This window comes from Balaenoptera physalus, assembly GCF_965194825.1.
Source record: "Balaenoptera physalus genome assembly, chromosome: 5".
Lineage (NCBI taxonomy): Eukaryota > Metazoa > Chordata > Mammalia > Artiodactyla > Balaenopteridae > Balaenoptera > Balaenoptera physalus.
The window spans coordinates 81,836,515-81,857,264 of NC_138884.1; the positions used below are offsets into that span (position 1 = coordinate 81,836,515).

The 20,750-nt window shown below is 35.5% G+C and overlaps 1 protein-coding gene across 4 annotated transcripts in view; it reads right to left on the reverse strand.

The window, feature by feature from the left end:
- LOC309661997 (uncharacterized protein) overlaps positions 1-20,750 on the reverse strand; it is a 515,569-nt gene that overhangs the window by 374,803 nt on the left and 120,016 nt on the right. For 3 of the 4 annotated variants that reach the window (XR_014264401.1, XM_082464320.1, XM_082464319.1), the window contains exon 3: positions 8,511-8,583. The exons of the other annotated variant lie outside the window; for it this stretch is intronic. Coding sequence is in view for 2 of the 3 variants with exons in the window: in XM_082464320.1 (XP_082320446.1) it covers positions 8,511-8,583 (73 nt within the window). In the remaining variant the exon portion in view is untranslated. The remainder of the gene's footprint in view (positions 1-8,510; positions 8,584-20,750) is intronic. 4 annotated transcript variants of the gene reach the window in all.

Consider the following 20,750-nt stretch of genomic DNA (forward strand, 5'->3'; position numbering starts at 1 on the left):
TGTACTGATTTTGTAGATGCACTCAGAATGAAAGAATCAACCTCAAATAGGGCAGCTGTATTTTTTTTTTTTTTTTAACTTTTTGGTCACCCCAAGAGGCATGTGGGATTTTAGTTCCCTGACCAGGCATCGAATCCACACCCCTGCATTGGAAGCACGGAGTCTTAACCACTGGACTGCCAGGGAAAGCCCTCAAAAGGGCAATTTTTATAATGACCCATTACTTGGTTTGAAAAGATAAAGGAAACAAGGGAAGAGTCCTGGTCATGCTACTGTGGATTGGTTTGGGGTTAAGGATCAGACGGAGAAGCACCAGGAAACAAAGAGAGAGACATTCACAGTGAATGGCATTCACCCAAAGGGAAAGTTCTTACTCATCAGAGAGTTCGGGTGAAGAATGAGTGTATGGAAAACAGCGTTGAATATTTCAGTCAGCTTTCTTCCAAGATGATTTCATAAGCATGCCTCGTATATTAAAGTTGTCCATAATAATTTAGGTTTAAACAATCATCTGAAAAAGCAGTAATGGTGAGAAACGATGTAAAAATAACGAATGTGGAAAACTTCCCGGAAGGTTCTCCTTATTCAAAAGGGCTCGATCATTAAGATAATCCTATCAACTTGTGAACACAGTTTAATCTTTTAGTTAGAGCCCAATCCTAAATAGACTGTGGAAATTTACAAAGGAAGAAAACACTTGAGTACAAAGAATACAGGACACTTCTAAATCATGGAATAACTCTTAATGAACCTCAGAAAGGTCCTGTTGCAAAGAATCAATATACATGCAGTACAACCTCCCAGACCACAAGTCAGCCTCAAAACATGAGTCCTTCTAGAGAGAAATTCTGTGCATGTGAGCAATGGTACACATTGATTTCTTGTTTTTCTGGTGTTTCTTTCATTTGTGTTTCCTGTCCCTTTTTTTGGGGGGTGAGGGCTGTCTTCATACCCACTCAGTTGCTTTTTTTCCCCTTAAATTTATCAACTTTTTATTTTGTCAAGGAAAGACATTACAAAAAAACCCCACTAGCTATTATTCTGTACAAGAAAGACAATTGTAACATCAAAAGGTGGGAAGGGTATAATAGAATAAAGAACAGTTTCTTCAAGTTACGACAGTTAGGAAACCTATGCCAACATCACACACACACCATCACCATTGTCCTTATATTTCTCCTTTTGCCACTGAGTAACAAAACCTTTACCCTGGACTGGTTACTAAATGAGATGATCTCTCAGGTGTCTTTTGGATTCTATGATTTTATGCATGTTATATTTAAAAGAGTAGTCCATTTTAAATTTCCCATTGTCTATCTCCTACACATGGATTATTGATATTTTCAAATACCAAACAGGCTCCCTTCTCCCCTGCTATTTTGTAATTGAAATTCTTATGGAGATAGTTGTATATTCAAATGCAGTTGTAATATAGTTCACATTTAGTTGTAAGAAGTAATATACAAATCCTGTGTTCACTTTCCCCAGGTACTTCCCCAAACTATAATAACATTCTGCAAAATATGAAGATATTGAAAGGATACAATCCACACAACTTACTGACTTCTCTAGTTTTACCTGTACTCATTTGTGCATATTTATGTGTATGTGCGTGGGATGGGGGGGTGGTGTTTGGTTCTGTATGATACTGCTATCACAATTATATGTTCATGTGTCCACCACCACAGTCAAGAACCAAAACAGTTCATCACTACAAGAATCCCTTGCATTGATTTTTTATAACCGCACCGGCCCCCAATCACTCAGCCCTGATCCCTAATTCGTAGCAACATTTTCATTTCAAAATGTTATATAAATGGAACAATACAGTATTTAACCTTTGGGGTTGGTGTATTTCACTCAGAATATTCTCTAGAGAGTCAAAGTTGCTGTGTGTATCAACACTTTGCTCCTTTTTATTGTTGAGTAATATTCCACGGTATGTATGTGCCATGGAATATGTCCATTCTTTCACTGAAGAACATCTGGGTTGATTACACATTCTGGCTATTAAAAATAAAAGTTATTTTTTACACAAATATCCAAAGAACAGAAGCACAGATAAAGCCTTTAATGGAGGTTTGCCATCATAGGGAAGGTAGAGGACTATTATATGTATGTACAGGGCTTACCCAGCTGAATGTACTGCTTTCATTCTAGGCACTGTTCAAAAACATTTTAAATCATTTAACCTTCACAACAATCCTAGGAAGTAAATACTGTTAGATGCCCATTTTATGGGTGAAAAAATTGAGACAGAGAGTGGTTAATTTCCTCAAGGTCACATAATTTGTAAGTAGTCAGGTTGGAATTTGAACCCAGGCAGTCACCCCACAGATAATTACCATAGTAACAGTTCAATACAAAATCAGAAGAAGCAGAGGGACCAACTGAAAAGTAATTATTTTTTTAACTGTTTACAAATATTTCCTGGCTTTTATGAATTTGATCATGGGCATGTCATTTGACCTCACTAGACCTAGACATATTTAAAGATAAAGTAGGGTGAATCTTTTATTATATATGTGCTTTCTTTCAGAGCTCATGCTTTAGTCTTTACTGTGGTTGAAGGAATACATGCCCAAGTGGGAGATTTTTGACTGCTAAAGTTGGCAGGTCTCAATAATTTCAGGGAACTCAGATTTATATTTGAATACAAAGCAGTAGAGCACCAAACATTCTATATTTTATATTTACTTTAAAACAGGTTATTTTTGAATGCTCTTATCTGTGACAGAAATACATTTCCTCTGAGAAACGTTTTAGTTCTTACTTTAAGGCAAGACTCTTACAAATATTTATGCCAACGTGTCCTGAAATAGCATCTCCAAAATTTTATGAGCTATTAAATTTATCACAAGGGAATCAGAATAAGACCTTCTCTTCTCCAGTATACTCAAACTGAGTTTTAAAACGAATAAATAATGACAACTAAGCACATTTTTCATATCTCCTCATGTATGCACATTATCCCTTCACTGACACTAAAAAAGACTAATTTTATCTTTTTTAAGTTTCATTTTTTCATCGGAACTTATGGCTTCTTTAGGGCATTTTTAAAATTCAAAGGCATTTCAACTGTATTATTAAACTAATGTATAATACTGTGCAAATGATGCATAAGTTGAAATTTCTGTATAACATAGAGGTAAACATGTTGATCTATGTCAAAAAAGATACATAACATAACCCTGGTATAGAATGTTATATTTTCAATTTTAATGGACAAGGTAATACTTGGAAAGAGAAACAGTAAATTGTATCACAATCTATAATGGTACCTAACTTCAATTTATTTTTTTATCATTTTTCAGATTTAAGAAAGGAATTGCCCTTACGCCACAGAAAATGTATCTTGAAATACATGTCTCCTTAGAGAAGTTAATATGAGATACTTCAAAGAGGAAGACTTTTCAAACAAAATTCACCTTTATTCCATTCCTGTGGAATCTGATAAATCATTGGTCAGGAGAAGAGGAAGTCTCACATAAAAGTCTAGAAGGAGAAATTGACACCACTTTTCTAATAGTCAACAAATTGACAAACACCATGTAGAAGTTATGTTGGTTTCTAGAGTCTTTTATAAAGTTGTTTCTAAAACACACACATATACAAAATCATAGCAATTTTATGCTGTGCAGTTGCAGACATATAAAAAATTGTTTCTCCCAAAGGAAGCTCTTTTTAATTAAATGTTATGCCCAATTAAGTTCAGTTAATCGTTTTGGTGTAAAATAGCTGCTGTGGAGTTGTTTTCCCTGAGGGAGTAAGCAGCTCTCCGGCTTTGGATTAGAGAACAAACAGCTGAAAGCAATCAAACGTCATTCCAGCACCACAAGAAGTTTTTTTCTTAATGTGAGATCATTTTGCCTAGATACCTTTGGCTTTTAATAAGGCTAAAGTGTTGGTTTAAATGACAGGATATTGCTTGGTTTTTCTAAGTGCCTAAATGTCCTACAGTACAGATGCCCGCAGAGTAGGGGAGTGGTCTCATCAGCTTCCTGCACTAGCGTTTCTAAGGAGCAGTAAGTGGGAAGGGGTAGTCTCAGATTTATCTTGAGTGCAAAGAATTTAAATGCATGCCAATGACAAATGTACTTATTTTTCATTGGTCCCTTTTGAACACAAGGTTTTGCATCAATTATAACAAGTAGCAATGATGTTGCATTGTTTTGTTTGCCTAAGAAATTAAGACACCAAAGTTTTTTCAATTATATGTAACATTTGAAAGATTCTTAGTCATCTTAACTATAGTAATCAAAATCAAATTGTTGAACAAGGTACTCTTGAAGGACTCAAGATTAAAGACAAACTGCATTTTTATTCCAACAGTGATGGAAGCCTGAATAAGAAAATTCCTCCTGACCATTAAATCTCTAAAACAATGTATATAGAACTCTTCCTACAAGGTAACACATTACTGTACTATGCAGAATGGAAGTATTTTTCCTTATAATCCTTACTGTACTATATATAAATACGAATTTATATTATAAAAGCAATGCATTATTTCTATGCATGATCTTTTTAAGGAATTACAAATTAGTCATCATTCTTCAAAATGTTCTGATTTTTCACTTCAGGTTCTAATAAGCCCAGCAAATGCTGGAACCCTACAAGAATAAATTGTAATTCTTACTACATAAAGGGACTTTCAAGTAATGCACATTTTCATAATTTTAAATTAGTGAACTAGAATAGTCTAGTGTTTTCTGAATTCAAATATAGCAAAATGGCATACAGATGCAATAAAATGGATTTTAAGAATTTTAGAATTTTAAGTCATATTGTCATGCAAAAATATTCGTAAGAAGTTTCTAGAGCTGTCTACCAGAAACCTCAAAATTAATTCACTTCATTGTGTAGTGGCCAGATGGGAGTATGGGTAATTATGGAAGTCAGGGGACCTAAAAGTTAACATGGAGATGTCAGAAGAAGGAGAGGCATTTGGGCTAAACGAGATTTGCACACCTGAGTGAGGTGCCGACGCAGATGACAGTCTCAGAGGCAAACTCTTGATGAGCAACCAGAAGTCAAGGCACAGAATCTGGGAAGTTGTTGCAATCTCTCAGGCATGATTTAGGTGAGGATGTACAGTTCCTATGGACCCAAGTTTTCATGGAAACTGTTTGGCAGCTAAGGTAACCAGAGAAGTAGACAGTATAAAGATATAAATGTTTCTCAGGGAAGCAAAGGACAGCATTTCTGCTGAGGCCATAGAAGGGCATGGAACCAATAGTTGAAAAGCTACAGGAAAACCACAAAATCACCTCCCTCTCTCCTCTCACTCTGAAAATGACTTTTATCTGCTCTATAGCATTCATGATAGAAAGTTATCATCACGAATAGCCTCCAGCACATTTTCTCCTTCCAAGAGAGTGAAGCCTGACTGATTGGAATCACCTGGGTTCAGTTTCAAAGTCCTCATGGAAAAGGCTCATTGGCTTAAATCAGCTGATCAACTATTTGTGGCTGCAAGTGGGGTAACAGGGATATCTGAGCAATGAGAAGTCAAACAAACCATCTGTGATTTCTACATTTCTGTACAAAGTAGAACTTTACCAAAAGAATGCATCCTAGGACAAAGCTCCAGAATGGTGATGGGAACTGACAAAAAATAATTGGGTCACTTAGTAGGTTTGTAAGTCTGTTCTGTCAGACATTTGAAATACTTGAAAGACTTGCAAACCTACTAAGGACAATCCTTCTGAATTCTTAAGCAACTTTTGCAAATCCAAAAAAATCCCACAAATTGTCATATTTTCTAGAAATATTTTCTCTGAGCACATTAGATTTCTTTAATGGCAGATATTTTTATTATCTTTGATAAAATAAATATTTTAAATTATATGTAGTAAAACTGCCATTTTTCCATCATGATTTCATTTATTGATTTTATTTAAGCTAAAAAAAAAGGCATCATTCACCCAGAGAAATAAAAATACTGAGCTTTTTTATATTTCTTCTGCTGTTGGATTTATTTAAACTTTGGCTCCTGTGAGTCTCGAAACAAATGTATTGCCCACTTTAAGCAAGTATATAGTACAGTAAGCCTATAAATCTACATTTAGCGTTTCATCCCACTTTGGCAGCCATTCAAATTTATATTTCATTTTATATTTCTATTATATGTATTTCCTGTAAGCTACTTCAAATCTTTTGTCAAAAAGGCAGGTTATGAGTAAATAACTTTTTTCCCCTCTTTTAGATTAAATCTCATATTATTTTTATAGGACCCAATGGAGAAAAATGATTCACTTAATGTAGTTTTCACATAAAAACTTTTAAAAGTTGTAATATATCAATTTTACTAAACAAAAATGGTTTTTATCTGCCCTATTATGTTTTACAGTATGTTTTCTTTTTAAAGTTTGCCTTCTTTTTAATGCATTAGGCAAGGGCAATAGTATTTTTCAACAGCCAATTTGCCATGGGTCTGACAATCAGTGGATGCCAGCTGTGGTGTTTGAATTAAGTACTGGCAGTATTCTGCTATGCCAGCTGTTTACCCTTTAGTTGTTATATTGGGGGTGACCCTGGTTACTTTAAAAAGTTTCCTTCTTACCCTTAGGAAATAAGTATTTGATTTGAAGACACCTGTGGGGTTTGTGAGGTTGATGATCTATCATATCTCTTTCACCTTTAAGACTTAAACTTTAAAATATGAGATTTATTGCTGGTAAAGCTGGATGCACTGTGTGACTAGGAACTGAAGCCAAAAATAATTCCCTAAATAATTCCAACTGAAGCCTTACCAGTCAGTCACCAGAGATCCTAGCCTTTCCCTCAACACACCAAATGCAAAGAACTCAAGAAACTAAGAGGCAGAAGAAAAAGGACAAGTGAGAGTTGGATAGACCTGAAGGGTTCTGAGTAGTGTTCTAACCCAGATTTCCCACAGCAAGTAGGAAGAAGAAGCAAACCAGAGCAAGAGTGAGAGGTGGAGAGGAAAAGGGAGAGGAGGAAACAAGGAAGAGTGAAGTAGCCCAGGCTCAGACTCTCTTTTCCAAATACCATTAGTCAGATTGGTCACTCCTACTTTTGAGAAGAGCAACAAATAAGATTAAAGAGAGAGAGAAAGAGACTGATCCCTTTGGATCAAGTGGGAGGTCCCTTCCCTTTAGATGAGGTTAATACACAGCAATACACATAATTTAGAGCCTCACGTAACAAAAGATGGAGGTAGCATAAATAATATGGCCTCAACTCTTTTGCAAATACATTAAGCTCATTATATTTGCATTGTTAATTCACTAATTTACCTAAGAATTTAAAGCAACCATTGAATCAATGTGGAATAGCACAAAGTATTTACTCTGAACTCTGCAATACTTCAGTCTTATCACTTGCTCTGATTCAGCTACACAGAGTTAAGCAAACATCAAAAGCTCTGTGAACCTCAGCTTTTACACTTATGTGATAAAGATAATAATGCCTCCCTTTCAAGAGATAAACTTATATAAACAAGAAGATAACATTTTATAAGGGACTCATTACTGAATATTTTGCAAAATTCAAACCCAACATACTTCAACTAAGTCAAACAAAAGATGGTGCCAAAATGTGTCAACAGCATGAACATAACTTACAATCCATTTGGCCTGTCAAGTTTTGAAAATACACAGTTCCCAAAGTTTCTCGGTTCTTTTTGGGACAGTTAATTTGCATTATGTAAAATTTAAACATGGAGAGAGTTAATGAGAATTCTTAAATTATCCTACCTTAAATTTGCATAATCCATATGTTTAATGCCACTGAGTTACAGAAATCTGCATACACATAAATCATAACCACCCTATCAAAATAACTCTTAAAAACAAAATTCAAAAGAGGGGTATTTTTCTTCTTACCAAGATTGAGTAACAGGGATCAGATGTACCCTCTTACTTAAACGACTAAGAAAGAAAAAAAAAAAAAAAAACACTGGGTGGGACAGGGAATATATAAAACAACAGTTTCAAGTTACTAGACATTTTTAACTTCACAACTCTAAGATATTATACATCAGGTAATTAAGGACAAAGTTTACATGATGTAGCAAAGAAAAGGGAAACCACGGAGGGCTCTGCAGACTCCCTGAGTTGAGCAGGTAAAGCTGGAAGACCAGAAAGGCCACTAGATGGTTAGAGAACCACATACAGAACGCCAGAGATTTATGGAGGTTTCCCCTAGAGACTTCAGCCAGGTAATCATGAGCTCATGCATGTGAAGAAATTACCTGGGGCCCAGAAAAGGGATTAGAAGGAATAATCTACAGCAGTCACCAGCTGAATGGAAAAATCTCAGAATTCAAGTGACATCATGTAGACTACTCAGAAAAGTTCTCTTACTAGTTTGGCAAAATTGGCCCTAGAGTAATGATACACATCCTACCTAACTACGTTCTAAAGCAAGAATCAATAGGGATCAAATTATTTCCAAGTAAATTAACTATCCCAGAACAAAGCTCAAGAATATACATACAATACAAAAATATCCAGTACTTTTAATAATGCAAAACATTCACTCACTTTTTGTTGAGTTTTCCAAGAGCTCAACCACGTTCTCGCAGTAAATATCTGACGAAAAACCCGCTTGCTCTTCCTGCAGGGCGAGAAGAAAAGGAACCATCTTGAAACACACCCCAGCACTCTTTTTAACAAGGCCCAGCCTCGCGAGAAGCTAGTCAACAGAGCCTAACCAGGTGGATATCATTAGAGCTTAACTGACCTGAGGGAAGAGAAATACCCACAGCTGTAGCCATTTGTCCTACCCGAGGTGGGAGGAAAAGACTGAGAAACACTTGGGTAATTCACAGTCCAGAGGCATAAGTTCACTAAAAATTAAAAGAGCTGTGGGACCACTTCACGTGGCCAAATACCTGTGTTATAGGAGTCCTTGAAAGAAAGGAGGTGGGGTGGACAAATATTATTTGAAGAAACTAATGCCAAAACTTCTCCAAGCTTGAAGAAAACTATAGAACCATAATTCCAAGATGTTTCACAAACCCCAAGAGATGTGAGAAAAACTACAAGGCATTTTATAATCAAATTGTTTGAACCTGGTGATAAAGATAACATCTTAAAAGAAGACAGAGGGGGGAAAAAAAGGAAGAAAATAAGATAAGCAACAGATTTCTTGTTGAAATCCAAGGAAGCTAGAAAACAGAGGAGCAACACCTTTACTTTTTTATTTATTTATTTTTACTCAAGATCTTTTATTTTTATTTTTTATTTTTTATGATTATTTATTTTTTTCTTTTTTTTTTTTTTGTTATAACTTGTACTTTATTTTTTTTTTTTTTTTATACAGTTCATTTGATTTTATTAATGACTCTTCAGAAAGAAAATATATTTATAGATAGAATAAAAGCAGATGTAAGGCTTTAATCCCTTTGTTTATCTAGACCCTAGAGCATTACTTACATACCATTTTGAATCTCTTACTAAAAAATTTGTTTTAAATCACAGTGAAATTCTGATGCAAATTGAAATGAGAAGCTACATTCATGGTAACTTTATTTCTGTAAAAATGGAAAGCAATAATTAACAAAAACTGAGTAGTCCATATATTTTAAATCAAGGGCTTTTCTTCCTATACTCCATGATTTTTTTTTTTTTTTTAACATCTTTATTGAAGTATAATTGCCTTACAATGGTGTGTTAGCTTCTGCTTTATAACAAAGTGAATCAGTTATACATATACAATATGTTCCCATTTCTCTTCCCTCTTGCATCTCCCTCCCTCCCACCCTCCCCATCCCATCCCTCTAGATGGTCACAAAGCACCGAGCTGATCTCCCTGTGCTATGCGGCTGCTTCCCACTAGTTATCTATTTTACATTTGGTAGTGTATATATGTCCATGACACTCTCTTACCCTGTCACATCTCACCCCACCCCCTCCCCATATCCTCAAGTCCATTCTCTAGTAGGTCTGTGTCTTTATTCCCGTCTTGCCACTAGGTTCTTCATGGCCTTTTTTTTTTTTTTTTTTTTCCCCTTAGATTCCGTATATATGTGTTAGCATACTGTATTTGTTTTTCTCTTTCTGACTTACTTCACTCTGTATGACAGACTCTAACTCCATCCACCTCATTACAAATACCTCCATTTCATTTCTTTTTATGGCTGAGTAATATTCCATTGTATATATGTGCCACATCTTCTTTTCAATAAATAGTTTCCATTTTATTTTTTCCCTTCATATATAAGTTAAGCTTTTGGGGTAAGGTGTACATCTCCTTTGTGTCTATAGCGATACCCCAAAGTCATATAGACAGGGTAGCTTAATAAGTATTGCTGAAGACTGACCAGACTTTATTAAAGAAATCTATATTAACTAATTACCCTGACAACATTTTTACATGTGGCTCCAGGTAATTTCAGTTGTTTGGCTAAGTTTTGCCTCAAAATTCACATATACATATGGATTACTTTATTCATTTTTTTGAATTTTAGAATTTTATTTATTTTTTTATACAGCAGGTTCTTATTAGTCATCCATTTTATACATATTATTGTATACATGTCAATCCCAATCTCCCAATTCATCCCACCAACCCCACACCCCCCCCACTTTCCCCCCTTGGTGTCCATACGTTTGTTCTCTACATCTGTGTCTCAATTTCTGCCCTGCAAACCGGTTCATCTGTACCATTTTTCTAGGTTCCACATATATGCGTTAATATACAATATTTGTTTTTCTCTTTCTGACTTACTTCACTCTGTATGACAGTCTCTAGATCCATCCACGTCTCTACAAATCACCCAACTTCGTTCCTTTTTATGGCTGAGTAATATTCCACTGTACATATGTACCACATCTTCTTTATCCATTCATCTGTTGATGGGCATTTAGGTTGCTTCCATGATCTGGCTGTTATAAATAGTGCGGCAATGAACATTGGGGTGCATGTATCTTTTTGAAATATGGTTGTCTCTCTGGGTATATACCCAGTAGTGGGATTGCTGGGTCATATGGCAATTCTATTTTCAGCTTTTTAAGGAACGTCCATACTGTTCTCCATAGTGGCTGTATCAATTTACATTCCCACCAACAGTGCAAGAGGGTTCCCTTTTCTCCACACCCTCTCCAGCATTTGTTGTTTGTAGATTTTCTGATGATGCCCATTCTAACAGGAGTGAGGTGATACCTCATTGTAGTTTTGATTTCCATTTCTCTAATAATTAGGGATGTTGAGCAGCTTTTCATGTGCTTCTTGGCCATCTGTATGTCTTCTTTGGAGAAATGTCTATTTACGTCTTTAGCCCATTTTTTGATTGGTTGTTTGCTTTTTAATATTGAGCTGAATGAGCTGTTTATATATTTGGGAGGTTAATCCTTTGTCCATTGATTCGTTTGCAAATATTTTCTCCCATTCTGACAGTTGTCTTTTTGTCTTGTTTGTAGTTTCCTTTACTTTGCAAAAGCTTTTAAGTTTCATTAGGTGCCATTTGTTTATTTCTGTTTTTATCTCCATTACTCTAGAAGGTGTATCGAAAAAGATCTTGCTGTGATTAATGTCAAAGAGTGTTCTTCCTGTGTTTTCCTCTAAGAGTTTTATAGTGTCCGGTCTTACATTTAGGTCTCTAATCCATTTTGAGTTTATTTTTGTGTATGGTGTAAGGGGGTGTTCTAATTTCATCCTTTTACATGTAGCTGTCCAGTTTTCCCAGCACCACTTATTGAAGAGACTGTCTTTTCTCCATTGTATATCCTTGTCTCCTTTGTCATAGATTAGTTGACCCTAGGTGCGTGGGTTTATCTCTGGGCTTTCTATCCTATTCCATTGATCTATATTTCTGTTTCTGTGCCAGTACCATATTGTCTTGATTACTGTAGCACTGTAGTATAGTCTGAAGTCAGGGAGTCTGATTCCTCCAGCTCCGTTTTTTTCCCTCAAGACTGCTTTGGCTATTCGGGGTCTTATGTGTCTCCATACAAATTTTAAGATATTTGTTCTAGTTCTATAAAAAATGCCATTGGTAATTTGATAGGGATTGCACTGAATCTGTAGATTGCTTTGGGTAGTATAGTCATTTTCACAATATTGATTCTTCCAATCTAAGAACATGGTATACCTCTCCATCTGCTTGTATCATCTTTAATTTCTTTCATCAGTGTCTTAGAGTTTTCTGCATACAGGTGTTTTGTCTCCCTAAGTAGGTCTCTTCCTAGGTATTTTATTCTTTTTGTTGAAATGGTAAATGGGAGTGTTTCCATAATTTCTCTTTCAGATTTTTCATCATTAGTGTATAGGAATTCAAGAGATTTCTGTGCATTAATTTTGTATCCTGTAACTTTACCATATTCATTGATTAGCTCTAGTAGTTTTCTGGTGGCATCTTTAGGATTCTCTATGTATAGTATCATGTCATCTGCAAACAGTGACAGTTTTACTTCTTCTTTTCCAATTTGGAGTCCTTTTATTTCTTTTTCTGCTCAGATTGCCGTGGCTAAGACTTCCATAACTATGTTGAATAATAGTGGCGAGAGTGGACATCCTTGTCTTGTTCCTGATCTTAGAGGAAATGCTTTCAGTTTTTCACCATTGAGAATGATGTTTGCTGTGGGTTTGTCATATATGGCCTTTATTATGTTGAGGTAGGTTCCCTGTATGCCCACTTTCTGGAGAGTTTTTATCATAAATGGGTATTGAATTTGTCAAAAGCTTTTTCTGCATCTATTGAGATGATCATGTGGTTTTATCCTTCAATTTGTTAATATGGTGTATCACATTGATTGATTTGCATATATTGAAGACTGCTTGCATCCCTGGGATAAATCCCACTTGATCGTGGTGTATGATCCTTTTAATGTGTTGTTGGATTCGGGTTGCGAGTATTTTGTTGAGGATTTTTGTATCTATATTCATCAGTGATATTGATCTGTAACTTTCTTTGTTTGTAGTATCTTTATCTGTTTTTTGTGTCAGGGTGATGGTGGCCTCATAGAATGAGTTTGGGAGTGTTCCTTCCTCTGCAATTTTTTGGAAGAGTTTGAGGAGGATGGTTGTTAGCCCTTCTCTAAATGTTTGATAGAATTCACCTGTGAAGCCATCTGGTCCTGGACTTTTGTTTGTTGGAAGATTTTTATCACAGTTTCAATTTCATTACCTGTGATTTGTCTGTTCATATTTTGTATTTCTTTCTGGTTCAGTCTTGGAAGGTTATACCTTTCTAAGAATTTGTCCATTTCTTCCGGGCTGTCCATTTTTTTGGCATGTAGTTGCTTGTAGTAATCTCTCATGATCCTTTGTATTTCTGCAGTGTCAGTTGTTACTTCTCCTTTTTCATTTCTAATTCTATTGACTTGAGTCTTCTCCCTTTTTTTCTTGATAAGTCTGGCTAATGGTTTATCAATTTTGTTTATCTTCTCCAAGAACCAGCTTTTAGTTTTATTGATCTTTGCTATTGTTTTCTTTGTTTCTATTTCATTTATTTCTGCTCTGATCTTTATGATTTCTTTCCTTCTACTAACTTTGGGTTTTGTTTGTTCTTCTTTCTCTAGTTCCTTTAGGTGTAAGGTTAGATTGTTTATTTGAGGTCTTTCTTGTTTCTTGAGGTAGGCTTGTATTGCTATAAACTACCCTCTTAGAACTGCTTTTGCTGCATCCCATAGGTTTTGGATCATCATGTTTTCATTGTCATTTGTCTCTAGGTATTTTTTGATTTCCTCTTTGATTTCTTCAGTGATCGCTTGGTTATTTAGTATCGTTTTGTTTAGCTTCCATATGTTTGTGTTTTTTATGCTTTTTTTTCCTGTAACTGATTTCTAATCTCATAGCCTTGTGGTCAGAAAAGATGCTTGATATGATTTCAATTTTCTTAAACGTACTGAGGCTTTATTTGTGACCCAATATGTGATCTGTCCTGGAGAATGTTCCGTGTGCACTTGAGAAGAAAGTGTAATCTGCTGTTTTTGGATGGAATGTCCTATAAATATCAATTAAATCTATCTGGTCTATTGTGTCATTTAAAGCTTGTGTTTCCTTCTTAATTTTCTGTTTGGATATCTGTCCATTGGTGTAAGTGAGGTGTTAAAGTCCCCCACTGTTATTGTGTTACTGTCGCTTTCCTCTTTTATAGCTGTTAGCAGTTGTCTTTTGTATTGAGGTGCTCCTATGTTGGGTGCATATATATTTAAAATTGTAATATCTTTTCTTGGATTGATCTGTTCATCATTTTGTAGTGTCCTTCCTTGTCTCTTGTAACATTCTTTATTTTAAAGTCTATTTTATCTGATATGAGTATTGCTACTCCAGCTTTCTTTTGATTTCCATTTGCATGGAATATCTTTTTCCATCCCCTCACTTTCAGTCTGTATGTGTCCCTAGGTCTGAAGTGGGTCTCTTGTAGATAGCATATATATGGGTCTTGTTTTTGTATCCATTCAGCAAGCCTGTGTCTTTTGGTTGGAGCATTTAATCCATTCACGTTTAAGGTAATTATCGATATGTATGTTCCTATGACCATTTTCTGAATTGTTATGGGTTTGTTTTTTAGGTTCTTTTCTTCTCTTGTGTTTCCCATTTAGAGAAGTTCCTTTAGTATTTGTTGTAGAGCTGGTTTGGTGGTGCTGAATTCTCTTAGCTTTTGTTTGTCTGTAAAGCTTTTGATTTCTCCATCGAATGTGAATGAGATCCTTGCTGGGTAGAGTAATCTTGGTTTTAGGTTCTTCCTTTTCATCACTTTAAATATATCATGCCACTTCCTTCTGGCTTGTAGAGTTTCTGCTGAGAAATCAGCTGTTAACCTTAGGGGAGTTCCCTTGTATGTTATTTGTCGTTTTTCCCTTGTTGCTTTCAATAATTTTTCTTTGTCTTTAATTTTTGTCAATTTGATTATTATGTGTCTCGGCGTGTTTCTCCTTGGGTTTCTCCTGCCTGGGACTCTCTGCACTTCCTGGACTTGGGTGGCTATTTCCTTTTCCATGTTAGGGAAGTTTTTGACTATAATCTCTTCAAATATTTTCTAGGGTCCTTTCTCTCTCTCTTCTCCTTCTGGGACCCCTGTAATGCGAATGTTATTGCGTTTAATGTTGTCCCAGAGGTCTCTTAGGCTGTCTTCCTTTCTTTTCATTGTTTTTTCTTTATTCTGCTCCACAGCAGTGAATTCCACCTTTCTGTCTTCCTGGTCACTTATCCGTTCTTCTGCCTCAGTTATTTTGCTATTGATTCCTTCTAGTGTATTATTCATTTCAGTTATTGTATTGTTCATCTCTATTTGTTTGTTCTTTAAATCTTCTAGGTGTTTGTTCTTTAATTCTTCTAGGTCCTTGTTAAACATTTCTTGCATCTTCTCGATCTTTGCCTCCATTCTCTTTCCAAGGTCCTGGATCAACTTCACTATCATTATTCTGAATTCTTTTTCTGGAAGATTTCCTATCTCCACTTCATTTAGTTGTTTTCCTGGAGTTTTATCTTGTTCCTTCATCTGGTACATAGCCCTCTGCCTTTTCATCTTGTCTATCTTTCTGTGAATGTGGTTTTTGTTCCACAGGTTGCAGGATTGTAGTTCTTCTTGCTTCCGCTGTCTGCCCTCTGGTGGATGAGGCTATCTAAGAGGTTGTGTAACCTTCCTGATGGGAGGGACTGGTGGTGAGTAGAGCTGGGTGTTGCTCTGGTGGGCAGAGCTCAGTAAAACTTTAATCCGCTTGTCTGCTGATGGGTGGGGCTGGGTTCCCTCCCTGTTGGTTGTTTGGCCTGAGGTGACCCAACACTGGAGCCTACCTGGCTCTTTGGTGGGGCTAATAGCAGACTCTGGGAGGGCTCATGCCAAGGAGTACTTCCCAGAACTTCTGCTGCCAGTGTCCTTGTCCCCACAGTGAGCCACAGCCACCACCTGCCTCTGCAGGAGACCCACCAACACTAGCAGGTAGGTCTGGTTCAGTCTCCTATGGGGTAACTGCTCCTTCCTCTGGGTCCCGATGTGCACACTACTTTGTGTGTGCCCTCCAAGAGTGGAGTCTCTGTTTCCCCCAGTCCTGTCGAAGTCCTGTAATCAAATCCCACTAGCCTTCAAAGTCTGATTCTCTCGGAATTCCTCCTCCCATTGCTGGACCCCCAGGTTGGGAAGCCCGACGTGGGGCTCAGAACCTTCACTCCAGTGGGTGGACTTCTGTGGTATAAGTGTTCTCCAGTTTGTGAGTCACCCACCCAGCAGTTACGGGATTTGATTTTATTGTGACTGCGCCTCTCCTACTGTCCCACTGTGGCTTCTCCTTTGTTTTTGGATGTGGGGTATCTTTTTTGGTGAGTTCCAGTGTCTTCCTGTCGATGATTGTTCAGCAGTTAGTTGTGATTCTGGTGTTCTCGCCAGAGGGAGTGAGTGCACGTCCTTCTACTACACCATCTTGAACCAATCTTATAAGATCTTTTATTTTTAAAAGAATTTATTTATTTATTTTTTTTTTACTCAAAATATTTTATTTAAAAAAAAATTTTCTTTTAAAACTCTACGTAGTCCCAATCTCTTTATAAGTACTTTTTCCCTTTGCTTGCCCAACACCTTTAAAGTAATGAATAAAAGCTTATCAACTAAAATTCTATATTATTTTAAAACAAAGGTAAAATAAAGGCTTTCTCAGACATTAAAGCTCATAATTTCATCATCAGCAAGCCTGTATTACAAGAAATATTAAAGGAGTTCTGAAGGACAATGTTATAAGGTAAAAATCTGGATCAACACAGAGGAATGAAAACACTGGGAGTTGACACTGCATGGGTAAATACTGAAAGCCCTATATTTATTTTTAAAATTAAATTTATAATTATAAACCTTCCCACAAAGAAAATTCAGGGTCCACATGGCTTCACCATTTTACCAAATATCTAAGGAAGAAGTAATTCCAATTCTGTAAAATCTCTTTCAGAAAATAGAAAACACTAAATAATTCTATGAAGCCAGAATTACTGTAATACTAAAACTAGACAAAGATGTTGCAGGAAAAGAAAACTATAGTCCGATAACTCTCATAAAAATTGATGCAAAAATTATTAGAAAAAATTTTCAAATTAAATCCAAAAAATATAAAAAGTATACTATATCATGACCAAATAGGGTTTATTCTAGGAATGTAAGACTGGTTTAGTAATGAAAATCAATCAGTGTAATTCACCATATTAACAGAATAAAAAAGGAAAACCATATGATCATCTAGATAGATGCATGAAAAACATTTGACAAAATGCAATATCTATTCCTTCCTAAAAACAGACAAAAATAAACAAACAAAATCTCTTAGAAGACTATGAATAAAAAGAGTGATTCTCACCCTGAAAAAGAGTATCTGCGAAAAACCTAAAAACAAATTTGGAGGACTGACATTCACTGACTTCAAGACTTACTATAAAGCTGCAGTAATTAAGGTAGTGTGTAGTATCAGTGAAAGAATAGACAAATAGATCAATGAAACAGAATAGAGAGCCCAGAAATTGACCCACATCAGTATGGTCAACTGATCTTTGACAAAGGAGCAAAGGCAATTCGATGGAGCAAAGATAATCTTTTCAACAAATGGTTCTGGAACAACTAGACATATACATGCAAAAAAAAAAAAGAAAGAAAGAAAAAAAATGAAGAGTCATCATCATCTAAATACAGACCTTAAATCCTCCACAAAATTTAACTCAAAATGGATCACAGACCTACATGTAAAATACGAAGCTATAAAACTCCTAGAAGATAACATAAGAGAAAACCTAGATGACCTTGAGTATAGTGATGACTTTTTAGATACAACACCAAAGGTATAATTCATAAAATAAATCATTAACAAGGTAAATTTTATTAAAATTAAAAACTTCTGCTCTGCAAAAGATCACGTCAAGAAAATGGGAAGACAAGTCACATACTTGGAGAAAATATTTGCAAAAGACACATGACTGTTATTCAAAATATACAAAGAATTCTTAAAACTCAACATCAAGAAAACAAGCAACTCAATTTAAACATGGGCCAAAGACCTTAACAGACAATTCACCATAAAAGACAGACAGATGACAAATAATCATAAAAAAGATGCCCCACATCATATGTCATCTGGGAAATGCAAATTAAAACAACAATGAGATGCCACTACACACCTATTAGAATGGCCAAAATCTGGAACACTGGCAATACCAAATGCTGACAGGGATGTGGCACAACAGGAACACTCATTCATTACTGATGGGAATGCAAAATGCTACAGCCACTTTGGAAGACAGTTTGGGGGTTTCTTACAAAACTAAACACATAATCTAGCCATAGCACTCCTTGGTATTTACTGAAAGGAGTTGAAAACTTACGTCCATACAGATGTTTATAGCAGCTTTATTTGCAATTGGCAAACTTGAAGACAACCAGGATGTCCTTCAGTAGCTTAATGGATAAAGAAATATGGAATATCATTCAGCACTAAAAAGAAATGAGCTATTAAACCATAAAAAGACATGGAGGAAACTTAAGTGCATATTGCTAAGTGAAAGAAGCCAATCTGAAAAGGATACATAGTGTATGATTCCAACACTATGACATTCTGGAAAAGGCAAAACTATGGAGACAGTAAAATGATCAATGGCTGCCAGGGGTTAGGTTGGAGGAGAGATGAATAGGTTGAGCAAAGAGGATTTTTAGGGCAGTGAAAATACTCTGTATGATACCATAATGATGGACACATGTCATTATACATTAATTCAAACCCATAGAATGTACAACACCAGAAGTGAACCCTAATGTAAAACTATAACTTTGGGTAATTATGATGTATCAATGTAGCTTCATCAGTTGTAACAAATGCACCACTCTGGTGGGGCTGTTGATAATGGGGGAAGCTGTGCATGTTTGGGGGCGGGAGGGTATATGGAAACTCTGTACCTTCCCTGCAGTTTTTTTGTGAACCTAAAACTGGTCTAAGAAAATAACATTTTAGTAAAGAAATCCTTAAAAAATTTTGAAGGATTATACTAGGTGATATCAAGTATTAAAAGAAATCTACAGTAATCAAATCAGTATAGCATTGGTGTCAATATAGACAAAGAATATAGGGTCCAGAATGGATTTATTTTTGAAAGAGATGCAAAGGCAATTTTGTGGAGAAAAGACAGTCCTCTCAACAAATGGCACATATCTATATTAAAAAAAGAAGAAGAATTAGAATTATTTCAATCTATAGCTTACACCATATATAAACATTAACTCAAATAGGTCATAGGCCTAACAATAAAAACTAGAACTATAAATCTTCCAGAAGAAAACATAGGAGAAAATATTTTTGACATTGGATTAGGCAAAGATTTTCCATACAGTGAAAAATTGATAAATTGGTCATAATCAGAATTAATAATTTCTGGTTTTTGAAAGACAGTAAAAGAATAAATACAAAGACCAAAGATTAGAAGAAATTATTTGCAAGTCACATATTTGATAAAGGATTTATATCCATAATACATAAAGAATTTTCAAAACCCAATAATAAGAAAACAACAAAATTTTTTAAATTAAGCAAAAGGTTTGAATTAGACACTTAAGAAGATATATGGATGGCAACATGGAAATAAACACATGGAAAATGCCCATCATTAGGCATTAAGGATATACAAATTAAAAACCTCAATGAGATACCCCTCAAACCCCAGAGGTTCACTATTTAAAAAGAGTGGCTATGCCAAGTGTTGGTGAGAATGTAGAGTAACTAGAGATCTCCTATACTGCTCGTGGAAACAGGAAATAGTCAACAAATCTAGAAAAGTGTGGCAATTTTTAAAAAACTTGTATGTACGGCTGCCATATCAAACAGCTACTTCCAAGAAAATCAGATCATATGTTCACAAAAAGATCTGTGCACATAAACATAAATATTGTACACTGGTGTTCATAGCAGCTTTCTTGCTAATCATCATCAAAAGCTGGAAACAGCACAAATGTTCATCCACAGGTGAATGGATGAACAAATTGTAGTATATCCATACACTGGAATACTACACAGCAATAAAATCAAATGAACTATTGATATATGAAACAAAATGAATGAGTCTCAAAATATTGTGTTCAATAAAAGAAACCACAGCAAAGAAAAACTCATACTAGAACTGTATAATATTCTGGGAAGTATAAACTAGAATATAGTGACAGAAATATCAGTAGTTGCCTGGGGATGGGTGGGAGTAGGGGGGTGGGAAGGAATTAGCAAGAGGAAGTGATCACAAAGGGACAAGAGGAGACTTCTGGGGACAGAAGATATGCTCATTACCTTGATTGTGGTGGTAGTTTCAAAGTATATACATTTATCAAAACTTATTTGTATACTTTATATGTATAGAATTTGTATACTTTATGTATAGCTTATTATGTTTCAATTTTACATCAATAAAGCTATAAAAAGAAGAAATATAGTATACAACAGGATAATTCATAATAAGAAACCTGATTTTTAAAAAATTAGGGATAATTACTGTACTCACTTGAAATGTTAAGTATTTTTATTCCAAATGGAACTTATTAAAAACTCCATGAAGTGCTATGTCATAGTCATATATGTAGTATCAAGCACCATGTGTGGTATGCAGTAGTTGCTTAATAAATACTCACAGACTGAATACATTTACCATTTCATTTACAGCAGAAAGAACACTGTGGAAGGAAGCATATCTAAAACTGACTAGCTGGTGCCTATCTAAACACTGCCTTCAAGCTGTCTCATTTCTGGGCCCTTAGAAGAAATAAACAACATCTGTCCCTCTGAGCATTATTGGTTTAAAGAATTTTGTGTTTAAGGAATATGATGTAT